General features: G+C 42.9%; 1 protein-coding gene across 3 annotated transcripts in view; it reads right to left on the reverse strand.

The window, feature by feature from the left end:
• RAPGEF4 (Rap guanine nucleotide exchange factor 4) overlaps positions 1-15,689 on the reverse strand; it is a 1,002,526-nt gene that overhangs the window by 380,469 nt on the left and 606,368 nt on the right. For all 3 annotated transcript variants that reach the window (XM_085645283.1, XM_085645282.1, XM_085645284.1), the window contains one exon: positions 6,733-6,854. In XM_085645283.1, coding sequence (XP_085501409.1) covers positions 6,733-6,854 — 122 coding nt within the window. The remainder of the gene's footprint in view (positions 1-6,732; positions 6,855-15,689) is intronic.

Raw genomic sequence — 15,689 nt, forward strand, 5'->3', positions numbered from 1 at the left:
AGCAATCAAAGGTTTACTGTGAAAGCTGTCAGTGTTTCTTGACATCTTGTTTGACTGCTAACTGGTTCCGCTCACTCGCGGAACTCCACAGAATCTCATGGAGTTTTCATGTAATGCCACCGAATTCCGCAGAGTGAAACAGCGTGATTTCTGCCCACCCCTAGTCAGCAGTGGTAAAGTGCTCAGCAAAAGCAAAGTCGTGACAGGCACTAAAAGCTCCTCTCTTCTCTTCAGGCGGCCCTCTCTGTGCCTCATATTATTTATTTATTTGCCATTTCTAAAGCGCATGGTTACGCCCACCGGCGTGTCCCCGTGCTGAACGGACTCTCTAATTAGAGACGACCCTAGACAAGTCACAAAATGTACCTGCTGATACATTCCTGTGGCTATCCATTACTTTAATACACAGAGGAGAAAAGCCATGTTTTTAACTTCTTCCTAAATTTAATTTCGCATGATTCCATCTTTAATGTTTCCGGGAGCCCGTTCCAAGATTTTGCCGCAAGATAACTGAAGGACCGTGACCCCATTCTTGCACTCTGAACTCTAGGAACCTTCACTAGCGCCCTTCCTTCCGATCGCAAACTGCGGCCTGGAATATATTGTGTAATTAGAGGATGCAGGTTTACGCAGTCCTTTTTTTGCAAGAATTTTATGGCAGTAGCACATTGACTTGAATAGAACCCTTTTCTCCACCGGCAGCCAGTGCAAGTCTTTCAGGGCTTTCCTTGTGGAAGCTCTTCTGGGGAGACTCAGCACAAGCCGGGCAGCTGCATTTTGCACCACCTGTAATTTGGCTAGCCCCCTTTTAGGTGCTCCCAGATACAGTAGTCCAATTGTGCAGTCACCAGGGCATGCACTATGGTTTTCCATGCATTAAGGGGTAGTAGGTCCAAAACTTTTCTCAAACTTTTTAGGATGCCGAAACATTTACCCACTTTTTTCCGTATTTGGGCATCGAAAGACAGTTTAGGATCGAACCAAAAAAACCAAATTTTTAACTTCCATTTTGGGAGTAGGAACTTGTCCCAATGTTTCCGGCCACCATGCAGATGACCATATATTCGGTGCATTGCCCACTATCATTACCTCTGTTTTATTCCCGTTCAATTTCAGGCAATGATCGGCCATCCATCTTGCTACCTCTTCTAAGCACTTAGTGAAATTAAGTGCTGTCTGTTTATTGTTTCCTGATAATGTCACATTTAACTGAGTATCATCAGCGTACGATACGATGGTGACCTGATGTTTTTCCACTAGCTCTGCCTGGGGTCCCACATACAGACTAAATAATGTGGGACTCAAAATTGATCCCTGTGGGACTCCCTGGGGCAGTATGATACTCTTAGAAAGTTGCAATTGCTGTAAGACTTGGAAGCTACGTAACGATAGAAAGGATGTCATCCAGCGTAATACGGTATCTTCTATACCACATTCCTCTAGTCTGTGCAGAAGCTGCCCATGAGAGACGGTATCGAACGCCGCACTTAGGTCCAGTAAGACAATTGCCACTGTCTGCCCCTCGTCCGCGGAGCGTCTCATTGTGTCAGTGGCCAAGAGCCGATTCTGTTGAGTGGGCTGCTCTAAAGTCAGACTGGGAGGGGTGTAATAGATCATTTTTCTGGATATGATTGGTTAACTGTTTATTAGCTACTTTTTCTGCAATCTTCGCGATGAATGGTAGCAGCTAAATTGGGTGTAGATTTTCTAAGATTGCTTGGTCTATTGATGTTTTTTTCTTCAGTGGACGCACTATTGCTTGTTTCCAGCTAGTGGGAACTTCTCCCTTCTGGAAGGAGATAGTAATGAGCTCATAAATATAAGGCATGATAAGATCTGCTCCCATCAGTAGTTGTTCAGGGTGGGCCGTATTTCTAGGGGAGCCAGATTTAATTCCTTTGGCTATTATTTTTAGTTCATCTAGTTCTAGCATATTAAATTCATTGAACCTTTCCCCTGTAAAATTCCTCTCCTTCCTAGGTTCTGGGCTCTTCCCCTGGCATGCTTCTGCTGGGAAGGCATTATATATTTTTGCCACCTTCTCTGCAAAGTATTCAGCAATTTTATTGCAGTTTTCTTCTGAGGAGATTCCTTCTTCGTTTTGGTTTTCATAGGATTTAAGCGACTTCAGTATAGAAAACATTTCTTTAGAGGAACTCCTCGCTTTTTCTTATTACCACACCAGGCTATCCTCACCCCTTTTGTTTTAAACTGACGGTTCAGTGAAAGGAGGCCCATTGAGGAAGGGCACATCTGCCCGCAGAAGAAGTGACCAAACTCCATTTCACCCAACTGTGAAATCACAGAAATTAATATAATCAGAATAAGCTGTGAGGCAAAGAGCAAGAGGGGAATGGATTTTTGTATGAACCACGTATAAAACTATCTTGTAAGTACACTGCATTCTCAAAATACCAAATAACCAGTGGCGGCTCCTCCGCTAAGGCGGGGGACCGTCGACGCACTGCTCACTGCGTGAGCAATTAAAAACAGAAAAACAAAATGATAATAACTTAACATTATTATCATTTTATTTAAACTACTGGGCTCAGTTGGTTGGGGGCGGGACGGGCTGGGCTGTTTAGAGGAAGGAGGAGTGGTGGGAACTTCCTAAGTGCGCATGGCATTTTGTCCGCCCGTCTCGGACCGGCCAAACATTCATGTGCACTTTGCATGTTCTCCACCCAGGCTGCATTTCAGCCTGGGTGGAGAACATGCCAGGCTCCCATTCCCTGTCTGAGCGCAAAACCACGGCACTCAGACCAATCACAACACTGCATTGCCACATCCAGGTAAGTGTTTTTATTAATGTATTTTTAATTCATTCCCCCTCGCACCCCCATACCCTTTCTGTAGCAGCCACTACTGCATATAGCAGCCTTTCAACAACCCTCAACCACATGGTGGCCCTCAGTTTCCCAGACAAAAGATAGACCACAACGTAAAAAGAACTAGCGTAAGTCTCAATGAGTGATTTTGAATAGAGAGGGAGCAGGTATATTTAATCAGTTTAATCGTGAGACCTTTGCCTGCTGGCCCCTGCTGGAAATTTAACTCTCTCGCCTCTCAAAAGATCTGGACCAAGGTATATTTGCTCTCCTATCACGTGGTTCCATTTGAAGAATGAATGAATGAATGAATTGCCATTTGTATAATGCAAACTGCTGCTTCCAAGGGAGCATCTCAGTGCTAACCGGCAGACAACAGTCAACCCTACCCTATATTAAACAGAAAGGTCTTCAATCTCTTTTGAACAAGGCTTCAGAGTTGATCAAACTCAATTCAAATGGCAGCTTTTTCAACAACATAGTCACTAGTAGTGAGAAGGATCGGCTGCTCCTCCTGGCTTTATATGCTCTAGGCACTCGGAACAGTCCCTGATTGAAAGAGCAGAGAATTCTAGATGGAGAATATTCACAATAGTGGTTCATGAGATAGAGGGGACCCTTTTTGTGAATTTATTTTAAGGTAATTAACAAAGCCTTGACTTTGATCCTTTCATAGATCAACAGCCAATGAAGTTGCATGAACCCAGAACGGATGGACTGCTTCCTAGGGCAATTAAGAGTCAGGCGGCCAGCTGCACGTTGAACCAGCTGAAGTTTACTTATCAAATAGGCAGTGGTTCCTAGATATAGCGAATTAGCATAATCTAGCCTTGCGATCACTAGCGCTAGCACAATTGTTTTCCAGGCTAGAGCTGGTAAAACTTTTTTTTAAAGATTTCAGTACAGTGAAACAAGCCACAGTAATTTCCCGAATTTGTGATTCGAACAAGAGGTCCTGGTCAAACTTGATACCTAAATTTCACTCCACCGTGGAGAGGACCGAAGGTTCCCTGAACAGTGGGCCACCATTTCTTTAAATCAAGTGGGGAGTAGTTGCCAAAGAAAAGTAGCTGTGACTTATTAGTATTTGGTTTTAAACAGTTCGATTTCATCCAACTTGCCACAGCAGAGAGGAAACCTTGAAAACTGTCTGCCGGCGAAAAATAAATTTCTGGAAAGAAAGCATTAATTGCGTAAGACACAATATTGAAACCTAAATATTCCTCCACCTTGGCCAAAGTATTCATATAAATGTTGAATAAGGTGGGACTAAGGGTTTAACCTTGGGGGACACCATGTCTCAGCTGTTAGTATCTTGAGGCATAAGGGAGGAGATGGACAACCTACACACGACCTGCTACAAGGATTAAAGCCATTGTCTAGCTCTGCCGACAAATCCAGCTGCCTCAAGACGCTCCAACAAGATAGTGTGGGAAAGGGTAGAAAAAGCGGCTGAATGTTCTAAAAGGATCGCCACAACTTTCTTACCCCAAATTAGATTTTGTAAACTCTGAGACCAATAATAGTGCAACCTCAGTATAAACTCAGGCGGAATCCAGATTGAGTTTCATTGAAGATGTTCTTGCTTTCTACAAACTGGGAAGGCTATTCGTTCATCAGTTTCTCCAGCATTTTCTCTAATGCTGGAAGCAGAGAGATTGGTCTAAAATTACTCAAGATGGAAGTTATCAGCATTCATTGTATTGTAATTGCAGTTATAGAACGCTCACTACCACTGACGAGTTGAAGCGCTTTTTCGGCGAGTAGAACGCTACTCCGGAACCCATAAAGGTTAGTGCTGAATTAGTATAGTGAAATATGAAAGTTATTTGAGTGGTGGATAGGTTAGGATATTTGGATTCAGAAGGAGAGTGGAGGGATATAAGTGGGAAAAAGGTTTGCATTTATATAGTGCTTGTTACCCCTGATGGGGTGTTGAAGCACTTTTTTGGCGAGTAGCACGCTACTCCGGAACCCTTAAAGGATTAGTGTTAAATTAGTATAGTGAAATGTGAAAGTAATTTGAGTGGTGGATATTAGTCAGTTATTTGGATTGAGAAGGATAGCGGGCGGATAGAAGAGGGAAAAAGGTTTGCATTTATATAGCACTTGTTAACCCTGATGGTGTGTTGAAGTGCTTTTTTGGCGAATAGCATGCTACTCCAGAACCCATAAAGGATTAGTGTTGAATTAGGATAGTGAAATATGAAAGTAATTTGAGTGGTGGATATGTTAGTCAGTTATTTGGATTGAGAAGAGTAGCAGAAGGATAGGAGAGGGAAAAGGTTTCCATTTATATAGTGCTTGCTACCCGTGATGAGGAGTTGAAGTGCTTTTTCGGTGAGTAGCACGCTACTCTGGAAATGGGAATGAACATCGTTCACTGCACCCTTCCATGCAAGGCCAATAACTGTTCTCTTATATGTTTTGACAGGTACACAAACATCACATTAATTTCAGTTTCCCTGCTCTTAAAGGCATGCACATCCGGCTTACGAATCATTGTCGTTGTAATATGAGAAATGATCCTTGTAAAGTTAATTTTTAATCTATAATTGGAACATTGTCATTTTTGACTAATACAGCGATAATCAAAAACGAGTATACCTAATTCATAAAGTTTTATTTACCTTTTTACAATATGTTATTCCTCAAGATAGCTCAGTGAGTTCACTGCTAGACACTGAAATAAGTTGTGATCTGTAGGTCATGACGTTAAATCGTGGTAACGCCAATTCAACTTTATATCCTACAAGGTCAATAAACTTAGGGCCTTAAGAGTGGATGATAGAACTGCTGTTAGGTACAAGGACTGCATATAGGCACCATGTCCACTGGGTAGCTGATTAACATTGATCTCTCCTGATGGATGTCACCCACCACATGCCTTGCCACATGCAAGATGTCACAATTCCAATAGGTTCAAATGCTTCATTTCCAGATAGTTCCCGGATTTCCACATCTTGCCTCATATTACAGATAAAATGCGGAGCTGGAGAACTCGGTAACACCCATAGATGACTTGGAACAGAATACAACATGAGGGCAGATTCTAAGACCATAAATACATCCTATATGATGAAAACCCTAAGCAGCCCTTTAATGAGCTGAAAAGAACTATAATTGCATTTGTAGCTGAACAGACAATACATATGGAGACCTTCTTTCCAATGAGACAATGACTCGGTTCATTGGGCTACTTATCAAAGAAAGCAGCTTTTATTTCTGTCTGTACCTCGTTTGTGCAATTTACTAAATCAGTAATTGAATTAACATTTTAATTGCATTGCGGGGCATTGGGAGGGGACTCACTGAACAAAGATTTTTAGGTCTGGCTTAACCACAGCGTTAGCAGTCTAGCCAGCCTCATGTTTTCCAATAAAATTGTATTGCAAATACATTTAACTATGTATACAAACACGGGGTTTTTGTCCATCCCTCTTCATCCATTGGTCTGTTTTAGTGTCATTCGCATTTTGCATCTGCCCATTGCAGCATACAGCTAGAGGCAACAGGTCAGCCCACTTACACCATTGATACTCTTTACCGGAGTGAAAGCATTTTGTTTGTGCAAATCCCATTGAAAACTAATTCACTTCAGTGCTAGGGCTTGAGGACGAGCTATGCTTTCAGTTCAGTTTTCTTTGAATTTTTTTACCTTATTTTTGTAATGGGTCATTTTTTTCACTTATGTTTTTTTGCAAGCATCCAGGTCCCCGGACGCGGAATTATTTCTTTTGTTTCCTTTATATCTTTTAACACCTCTTAAATATATATACAAAAATAAATAAATACATACATACATAAATAAATGCGTAAATGAAACAATTTCTCAGTCCCACCAAGGCCAGACCTGCTGGCTTTGCAATGCTTGTTTGCCTTTCAGTTCTAACCAAATACTTACCATGGTTAAGAACGCTTTCCTCAAGCAACACCTGCCACATGCCCACAGCCTGGGTTCGAGAATGGACACAGGAGCTCTGCTGCATCATCCAGTCAACCAGTTCAGTACCAACACAGCACTGCCTGTCAGAAAAAAATAGATTCTATGTATTAATGTGGTGTACAGAGTGCTCGCGCATAAGTGCTGCACATAGTCCTCCAATATCGTACAAAAGTGCACAGAAAAACACAAGGAACTACATTGGTGGTAAAATACCCGGAAAACATAAGCGGAAAGCTAAGGATTACAGGTGATTTTTCAGAGTGAACTAATGGTGGAAATTGTAGTGGAGAAGCAGACAAATGGGGAGCAGATTCCAGTATTTGGGTAAATGCAGGCTTAAAAGACTTGAAGTGGGAAGGGGCAAAGGAGGAGTGGGTTTGTGGTATTACAGTTTGGGAGGCAAAGCGCAGCAGTAAAGGAGCGGAGGGAAACAAGGGCAGAAGGGTTGTGTGGGAATAGGTCACTAATGCAGAAAGAAAGAGGAGCCAGCAATGCGAGGGGCGATTTTAGAGCAGGGGTGAGGATTTCAGAGCAGGTGGATCGAATAAAAGCCAGTTTAACAAGCACTTACTAATCCACGAAGACTTACAAAAAGCACATCATTTTGCACTTTTATGTTACTTAAGGATTTGATACTTACATAAGGAAACTGATTTTACTGAAACATAGACCCATATTTTCCATTTTAAAAGAGGAGGAAATGTGCCTATTTCATTTGTTTTTATAGAAAGAGCAAAAAAATAGCGTGACGTCACCTTGCTCTGGGTGTTGCCCTGGTGCAAATGCCATTTGCTCCTTTTTGCTTTACACAAGATGTAACCATGCTGAGGATGGATTGTATCTTATGAGCATCGTATGAAAGAAGGAGGAATGACATTGTCTAAATACCCCGAAATAGTCCACAACTCTTTCGACTACTAATTAGAATACTAATTGGACTAGTGCACGTTCCTTTTCCCTGACTGAAGAGTCAAGCAGTGTATATTTCTTCTCATTTCTGAATAGGGCGGTTCACATCATCTCGTCTGATTACACGACATTTCGTTCCTAAATGCAGTATTCCTGGGTACCATTTCCTGTTTCAGGGTGAGAGAGTGCACCTTCTTTTCAATTAATAATGAAAACATGCAAGTTTCCTTCACCTCACACATTTCTAAAACAAAGAATGTTTGCGGAAGGACACACATCCGGGTGAATTAAAGTGAGTGCTGCACTTAATCCCTCATCGTTTCAACACACAGTTAAAGTGAATGATAGACAGACTCAGCTTTGGTACACTCTGCAAGTAATGAGAATAGAGTAATGCGCAGAGTGCATACACTTAGAAAGGATAAGAACCACTCCGTGCCTCAAGCGTGCAAAGTGCCTGTGATAATGCTGTCTAGCCTCAAATGCACCTTGGAGAGAAGGTTCCTTGGTAGTCCCTGGCCACACACGCTGACAGTGAGAACAAAGGCTTTGTTAAAGATGCCCTGCCCGCACACCCAAAAAAAGAAGCCCTGTTCATCGAAAAGTGCAAAACAGACTAGCTGCTGACTGGGTGCTTCTCGGCCACATGCCCAGGGATCTATTAGATACCCAGGAAAGGAGCACCAATCAGGGGCATATAACTAGGCACGCCAATTGTGGAAGCCACGCGTGGAGGTTTAGTGTGGAGGTGATGCTGCTGGTACTAGTACAACAAATACAAAGAGCCAGGTCAGCAGTCTCAATACAAAGGAGTAGGACAAAACCACAGAGCTGCTGTGCCACAAGTTCTGTTCATTCTAGCATGCAAAATGCGCGAAATATGGCTGCAAAAGGAATTCTAGGCCCTAATAAAGAAAGGACCCAGTAAAGCCTCGAGTTTCTAGACTTCACTGGCTTCCCATTCAGAAGCGTATTATATTTACACTTAAATGCCTTGACATGGGTCACTGTGCTTTTTAATAAGTTAGACTATCCCTTTTGCATAACAAATTTAGGAAAACCCAGCCCTCCTGCACCTTGAGATCAAAACCTTTGATTTTGTCTAATGTTCCCAAAGCCCAGAAAAGTCGGGGTGGGAATAAGGCATTCTCTATTTGTACAGCAAAACTCTGGAATGTTCTCCTAGCTAAGTTTGAGGAGGAAGTATCAATTCAAAATTGCTGAAACATTGGTCATTGAAGCAATCTTCCTAACTTATTGGTACTTCTCTATAATTCTGACCGTGGGTCATCTATAATGATAGCTCGGCCACCGCTGCGATGCCACTCAGGGTTGCCGTTTGCGCTTAACTAGTTAATTTTCATCAATTCATTCATTCTTTTCTTCTTCATCAATACTGAGTTTAATTTTGAGTCCAATTTCAATCACAACTTCAAGTCTAAGCTTAAATTCAATCTTGATCCATGCCGCAAGCTCTACAATTTATGACATCGGAAGTTGTGAGCGCAGAGAAAGCACCAAAAGTAAATCCTAGAGTAGCTGAGCCAATGTCAGCACCTCATACCAGAGCATCCAACCAGTGAATTATAATGTCATTTTTATAACTGATGCTCACAATCGTATCAAAGTCAGATGTACAATATTTTGTAGTCTACGCCACCTTGCCATCTGCTGAAGAGGCAACTACAGTCGTTACATGATCTGTGTCTTGGTTGTGTGTAAATATACTAAAACCTGATTGGCTAATTCTGTCTCTCGCTCAATAGCAGATGTTGGAGAATTGACCTCTCTTGTAAGAATTGCTGCACCATCTGCATATGTCAGTATTTTAGCTATAATTCTACTTATTACCACAGCCTTAATTTCATTGGCTCTGTTTAATGTATGTAAATATACTTCCAGGTATAGGGCAAACAACAAAGGTGATCTAGGGCGCCCCTGGTCTGTCCCATGGTCAAAGATCACTGGAGCATAGGTCTCATCGATCTATACAATCCTGGCCACCGGTCAGTGGCACAGTGCCTGTTCCAATTTAAATACAGGGAAGAGGAGAGAGGCAAAAACATCAATCACCCTTCCAATTTCTAATCACAAAACAATAAACAATTACAAAACAACAATAGTTTCTCTCCTCCTAGCGTGATGCCATGTTTTTTAGTATATTGCCCTCACCCACTTATAGTGGCATGCTTCATCACAGGGCGTGCTGCAACACCAACAGCATCATAGTACGAACATGGTTGAGCATTGATGTAAAGACTCCAGATATATGCATAGGGATCAGAAGTGGTTAAAACTGTCTAGATAGGATACATGATCTGACTGATTTATTTATAGGCTCCTGTTGACAGGATTAATATCATGGTAATGTGGATGATCCCAGAAAACATATCAGCCTACCATAATAATGTCAACATGTTTCAGCCACTGGTTTAACACTCTATTGATTCAACAGCCTTCTCCGGGACTGAAGATCACTATTGTGTCAATGTTACAACGTCAGTAGTCGACAGTCACTGTCATTGCAAATTGTGAGTCACTCAAATAATAAAAGAATTGCTATATTTATATTCGTAAAGTTATCCTGGAGACTCTTCTGTTATGGAACCAAAAAAACATAAAAATGAAAATAGAAGGTTGCTCTAAAACTTAAGATGAACACATTATGAATAATATTGCTTTGTCAGGGTTAGTCTCAGTAATGTCAAGAAGTATTAAACATGTGAAACAAATCACATCGTGAAATGGTGGTGAGTTACAGTTAGATTGACACTAATAGTAGAAAGTCAGGAAAGTTAGTCTAACCAAGTTATTAGGTTAGCTTAGGTTAGGTTAGGTGATCCTAACCCGAGGTAGGAAATGCAACATGACCCTGCAGTCACACACTAGATGAGAATGAACACCATCGGCTAGCTCCCTGAGAGCAGTGGATAGTATAGTATGAGTGAGTTTACATCATGGCCATAAATAACAAACTTAATGTGTTTATTTAAACATAAATAAACAAAAGGGGAGATAGATAAATTATCTCCCAAGCGAGAGATAGGGTAAAGTAACAGCTCCTCTCTTTTTATAGGATACCTGCTCTTAATGTAACCATTTATGGGTGCCTCCACCGATCATATATATACGGGCTCAAGACAGAGATACTAACTCGCTCCTCCATCTTTCAATGTACGATCTTATTATCCTATAGAAAAAGAGCTCTTAATGACAACAAAACACGAGAATGCCACCCTCCTAACAGCTTACTTCGTCAAGGGTCCGATGCCTCCAACCATGCCGTGTGTTTTCCTCCATTGATATTCTATTCTGCTGCGCCGTCCCTAAAATAGTCCTTAGTCATGACCACATATGAAGCATGTTTCCTGGTCTGACATAATTGTGTAATATCATGTCTGTCATTACATGCACTGATTAGTTCTCCAGGACCAAGGAGCTACTACAACGCACTGAAACCACATTTCGGTTGTTGATCAGCGCATAACATGTCGGGTATTATTCTCATGCAGCACTTCCCCAGTGCATAACGTGTCGGGTATTATTCTCATAGAGCACTTCCTCCAGTGTGAAAAACCATAGACAGTCCCTATGGGGAACATATTAACAGTTTTTATTAGAAAGAAAAATGCCTCCTCCATCCATATGATTACGGGGGTCATATCACATGAATAGTGAAGACCAAACCAAATCATTCGGACAATGGTGGTATTGCTTGATATGTTTTAAAAAATGCACCTAGTATGTTAAAAAGAAGAGTTAACATGTCTTATAGCAGAGCTGATTAAGATGAGAGAGCCATGCACCTCGAGACTGTGATATTGTTCACACCAGTATTATCAACTAGTCCTTCCAGGTCATACATTATTATTCTCTGCCTTCCTGATTACTGCCATCTCCTGTGTCTCAGACTGGTACCTCAGCAACCCAGACCCTGAAGCATTACACTTTTTTAAATCACATTCTTCTCTTGGAATTTGTAAGTAATTCTTTCCGTCTTTCCGCCTACAACCTTTCCTTGCTGGGCCCTACATGCCTCCAAAGAGGAATACATAATCCATTGTGTTTGATTACATATTTGTAATATTTGTTCAGCCTACTACAATCATCTCCTGCCATATTCCCAATTTTTCATGAGCGTTCTTTTTAAATCGTTATTCAATATGTTGCTTTGGGATTTCGGTTCAATTTTGACACCATTCATTTTTGTCTGGCTGCTTTTGTCCCCGCAGGCTCCAACCCCTCTACCTTTTTATTTTCCCATTCAATGTGACCAGAACTCAATTTTAATTTTCCTCACCAAGGGTGGAATTTTGGACCTTAGGAGCCCAAGGTGGATATCCAAATTCTTTTACTTTACCTCAGACTTGTGATTTTTATTGAAATCGCCCCATCAACGTGGTCTGTTTCAGCCATTCTGCAAGTATATGGTTGCCTTTAATGCATTATTCAAGTGCATCGACCTTTTTCTCTCTATTTAATTTAAATATAACCTTTTTTAGGGTCTAGTACTGAATCCACAGTCATCTACTTGCATCAGAATTCATTTCCACATTCCTTGTGTTTCACTACACGTGCCCACTTCCATCTTGTCTCACACTTGTGGACTCTTTATGCTTATCTCTGCAATTCTTCTCATCTTTATTTCAGGTATTTCTTTACCACTAGCACAATATATATAGTTACTACTCCGCTCTTTGACCATGTAGCATCATTATTCATAAACATGTTCTGTGCATACTTTTATTGTGCTCGATATCATTCATCCTTAATGTTAGACCTGGCATCATTGGCATGAGTCTCTCCTCCATTTTTTTTCTGTTTGCCTCTGCTGTTTACGATGTTTTTGCTGGATTATTGCTTTGGGCACTGTGCCACTGCTGATCAGTGCCACAGTGCAAGTGCTCCCTATGTTAAATTGCTACATTGATTGGTGTTACCATGATTGGCTTGGTTGACTTACTGTTCAGACCCTAGTCTAGTGCACTGCGTGTGCCAAGGGCGTGTAAGTTAACTGCTGCTGGTGGGCTTGTAGCACTGGTTGTGCCACCCACAGAAGCAGCGTGTAAAATGTGTCTCAGGCCTGCCATCGCAGAGCCTGTGTGCAGTCCCTGACTGCCATGTCGACTTGGCAAGGAAACCTACTTGCCAGTCTCTAAAACCTTCCCTTTGCCACATTTCAGACACCTCTATGGTAGGCCCTAGGGCTGGGTGCATTGTGGGTAAAATGTAGGTCAAGCCCTGATGTGTGTGGCATGACCTAATAGTGAATTACAGCCATTTTCGTTTTCACTATTGAAGGGCTACCTGCCTCCAATAGGCCAGACTGGGCAGACTGATTATTAACTCCATTATAATCTAACTGACTCAGGGAGCATGGTAGCAGATCGAGTTTAGTATCCCTCAACTCAGAATTTAATAACACACCCTTTAGGATGGATGGTTTTAAAATTCTGTGTTTGAAAATAGCCCTTTTAGAAAGTGGCTATTTTCTTGTCAAACTATCCACCGGTCTCTGCTGGTTTGGTGTGTGTGTCAGGGGCTGGGTGGCTCCAGAGGTCTGAATGAGTCAGTGTGGGGTGAATGAGGCATTTACACAGAGAGTGAGGGAAGAGTAGCCTGCCCTGCCTGACACAATGCTGGCTCCACCTCCTGCTGGGTGACTGATAGCCCTGCTCCTGCCAGTGACAATACTGGCTCCGCCTCCTGCTGGGCGGCTGAGGACTCTGCCCTGCTCGGTGAATAGTACCAAAGAAAAGGTGCATTATTTTCAACACCAACTGCTGCACTGCTTAGATGAGGAAAACGCTCCTCGTGAGTAAACCATTTGTTTTCAATTAAACCAAAGTAATCCATAGTGCTCGCATTTTGTTTAACTTCAGTAATCCATATTTTCTGTACTTGTGAAATCACTGCGGAGACAGAAAAGTTGAACTTGAATGTTTTATTCTTCATTTTCAAATGTCGTATGCTGCTCATCCAAGCTTTAACATAGACATGTGTAGTCAACTTTCTTTTGAGCCGGTACAATAAAAACACCCAATGCATTTCGAACTATTCTAAGTTCTTCGTCAGGGGTACTGTAAAAAATCTGAGAAAACTGCTTAAACAACTGCTCAAAAACAAAGCAAACTAAAGACTTGAAACTGAAATCTTGTCCCCATAACCTCCCCTGCTGGTTTGGTGTGTGTGTCAGGGGCTGGGTGGCTCCAGAGGTCTGAATGAGTCAGTGTGGGGTGAATGAGGCATTTACACAGAGAGTGAGGGAAGAGTAGCCTGCCCTGCCTGACACAATGCTGGCTCCACCTCCTGCTGGGTGACTGATAGCCCTGCTCCTGCCAGTGACAATACTGGCTCCGCCTCCTGCTGGGCGGCTGAGGACTCTGCCCTGCTCGGTGAATAGGCCAGGTGCCTCTGCCTGGCAACACCCACAACGAACCTGAGATGGGGGGAATTTCCCTGCTTGGACAAAGGGAACAAAGGAGAAAAGGGGTATAAGAGAAGGACCCCTGAACCAAGAACTCAGATCACTTCTGACAAGGAAACCTGTACCAAGGACAAGAAGCCTGCTGATCTAAGGACTTGCCTCCCCTTTCTGCCAGAGTGCTGTTTTGCTGTGGAGGAACCTGAAAGCTGCTTCTTTATTTTTGCCAAGGAACAAGGAGAGAGGAACTTGGTGTGTACTCTCTAAAAGCTTGCTAGAAAATCTCCAAGGGCTGGAAGAGTGTCAGTCTCCTGTTGAAGTCACAGGGCCAAAGGACTTCACCATCTACTGAATTGCTGAATTGCTGGAAAGTGTTGTTTCCAGTACACAAGGGAAAATCTGCAGTCTCGACGCCGCCGCCGCCGCCGCCGAATCCAGCTCGACATCGTGAGTAACGGCTCCAGTGTCCCGAGCCTTCGACGTCGGCCGCCGGGCCCGATCGACGCCAGCAGCAACGCCAGTGAGCAGTGGGTATCGGCCCCGGCTCCAAGTGACCCCGTCTCGACGCCGGTATCGACGCCAGTGAGGAGTGAGTATCGGCTCCACCTCCAAGCGACCCCGTCCCGACGCCGCTGCTGATCGCATCGACTCGACGCCCTTCTCGACGCCGTGAGCGCTGCTCCGGCCCGACATCCCTCGACGCCGCTGCGGATTGACCCGACCCCGAGGTACGATCGACGCCGATCTCGACGCCGTGAGCGCTACTCCGGCCCTCGACGCCGCTGGGGATCGACCCGAATCCGAGGCACGATCGACGCCGACCTCGACGCCGACATCTCGACGCCGTGGATCATCGTTTTCTTCATTCCCAAAGGTACTGTGTTTGTGGGGTCTGGTGCAACTCCAGGCTCGACGTAGCGCTCCTCGCGGTCGACGCCGAATCTTGGGAATATAGTAGACTCGACGTCGTGTGACTCCTGTGGGGGTTACATTGTTGCCAAAGAACTGTGTTTCAGGAGAATACTTAATTTTGTTGCTAAAGAACTATTTGCCAAGAAGAAACCTTACTTGAACTATTATTTTTCCTTCCAAAGAGTATTTTTTAAGACTGTGGTATATTTTTGTCGTTATTTGGTCTTGTGCTAAGCCTTATATAAAAATCCTATTTTTATAATAACTTCTGTGTCGTGTCCATCTGTAGTGTATTCACTTTATTACTGTATGTGGTCATAAATGCTTAACACACTGCCTCTGGGATAAGCCTGTCTGCTCTGCCAAGCTACCAAGGGGGTAGCAGGGGTTATCTGAGTGTGTAATCCCCTTGCCCTGACTAGAGTTGGTAGGTTCCTATTTGTCAGAAGTGTATACCTCTGCCAACTAGAGACCGCCGGTTCTAACACTTAACATAACTACTGGGTGCTATTATGTGCTGAGCACCATTACTCTTTGCCTTGATGATGACCTGCTAAGTTCTAATATGGTTGAAACGCGGCTGACATTAATTCGGGAACAAAGACTACCTGCAAAATGGTTCTGTTTCTTGCAGAGTACATTTCTTTCAAAGAAATTTTAAAGACTCATG

Source organism: Triturus cristatus, chromosome 3_1, assembly GCF_964204655.1.
Source record: "Triturus cristatus chromosome 3_1, aTriCri1.1, whole genome shotgun sequence".
Taxonomy (NCBI): domain Eukaryota; kingdom Metazoa; phylum Chordata; class Amphibia; order Caudata; family Salamandridae; genus Triturus; species Triturus cristatus.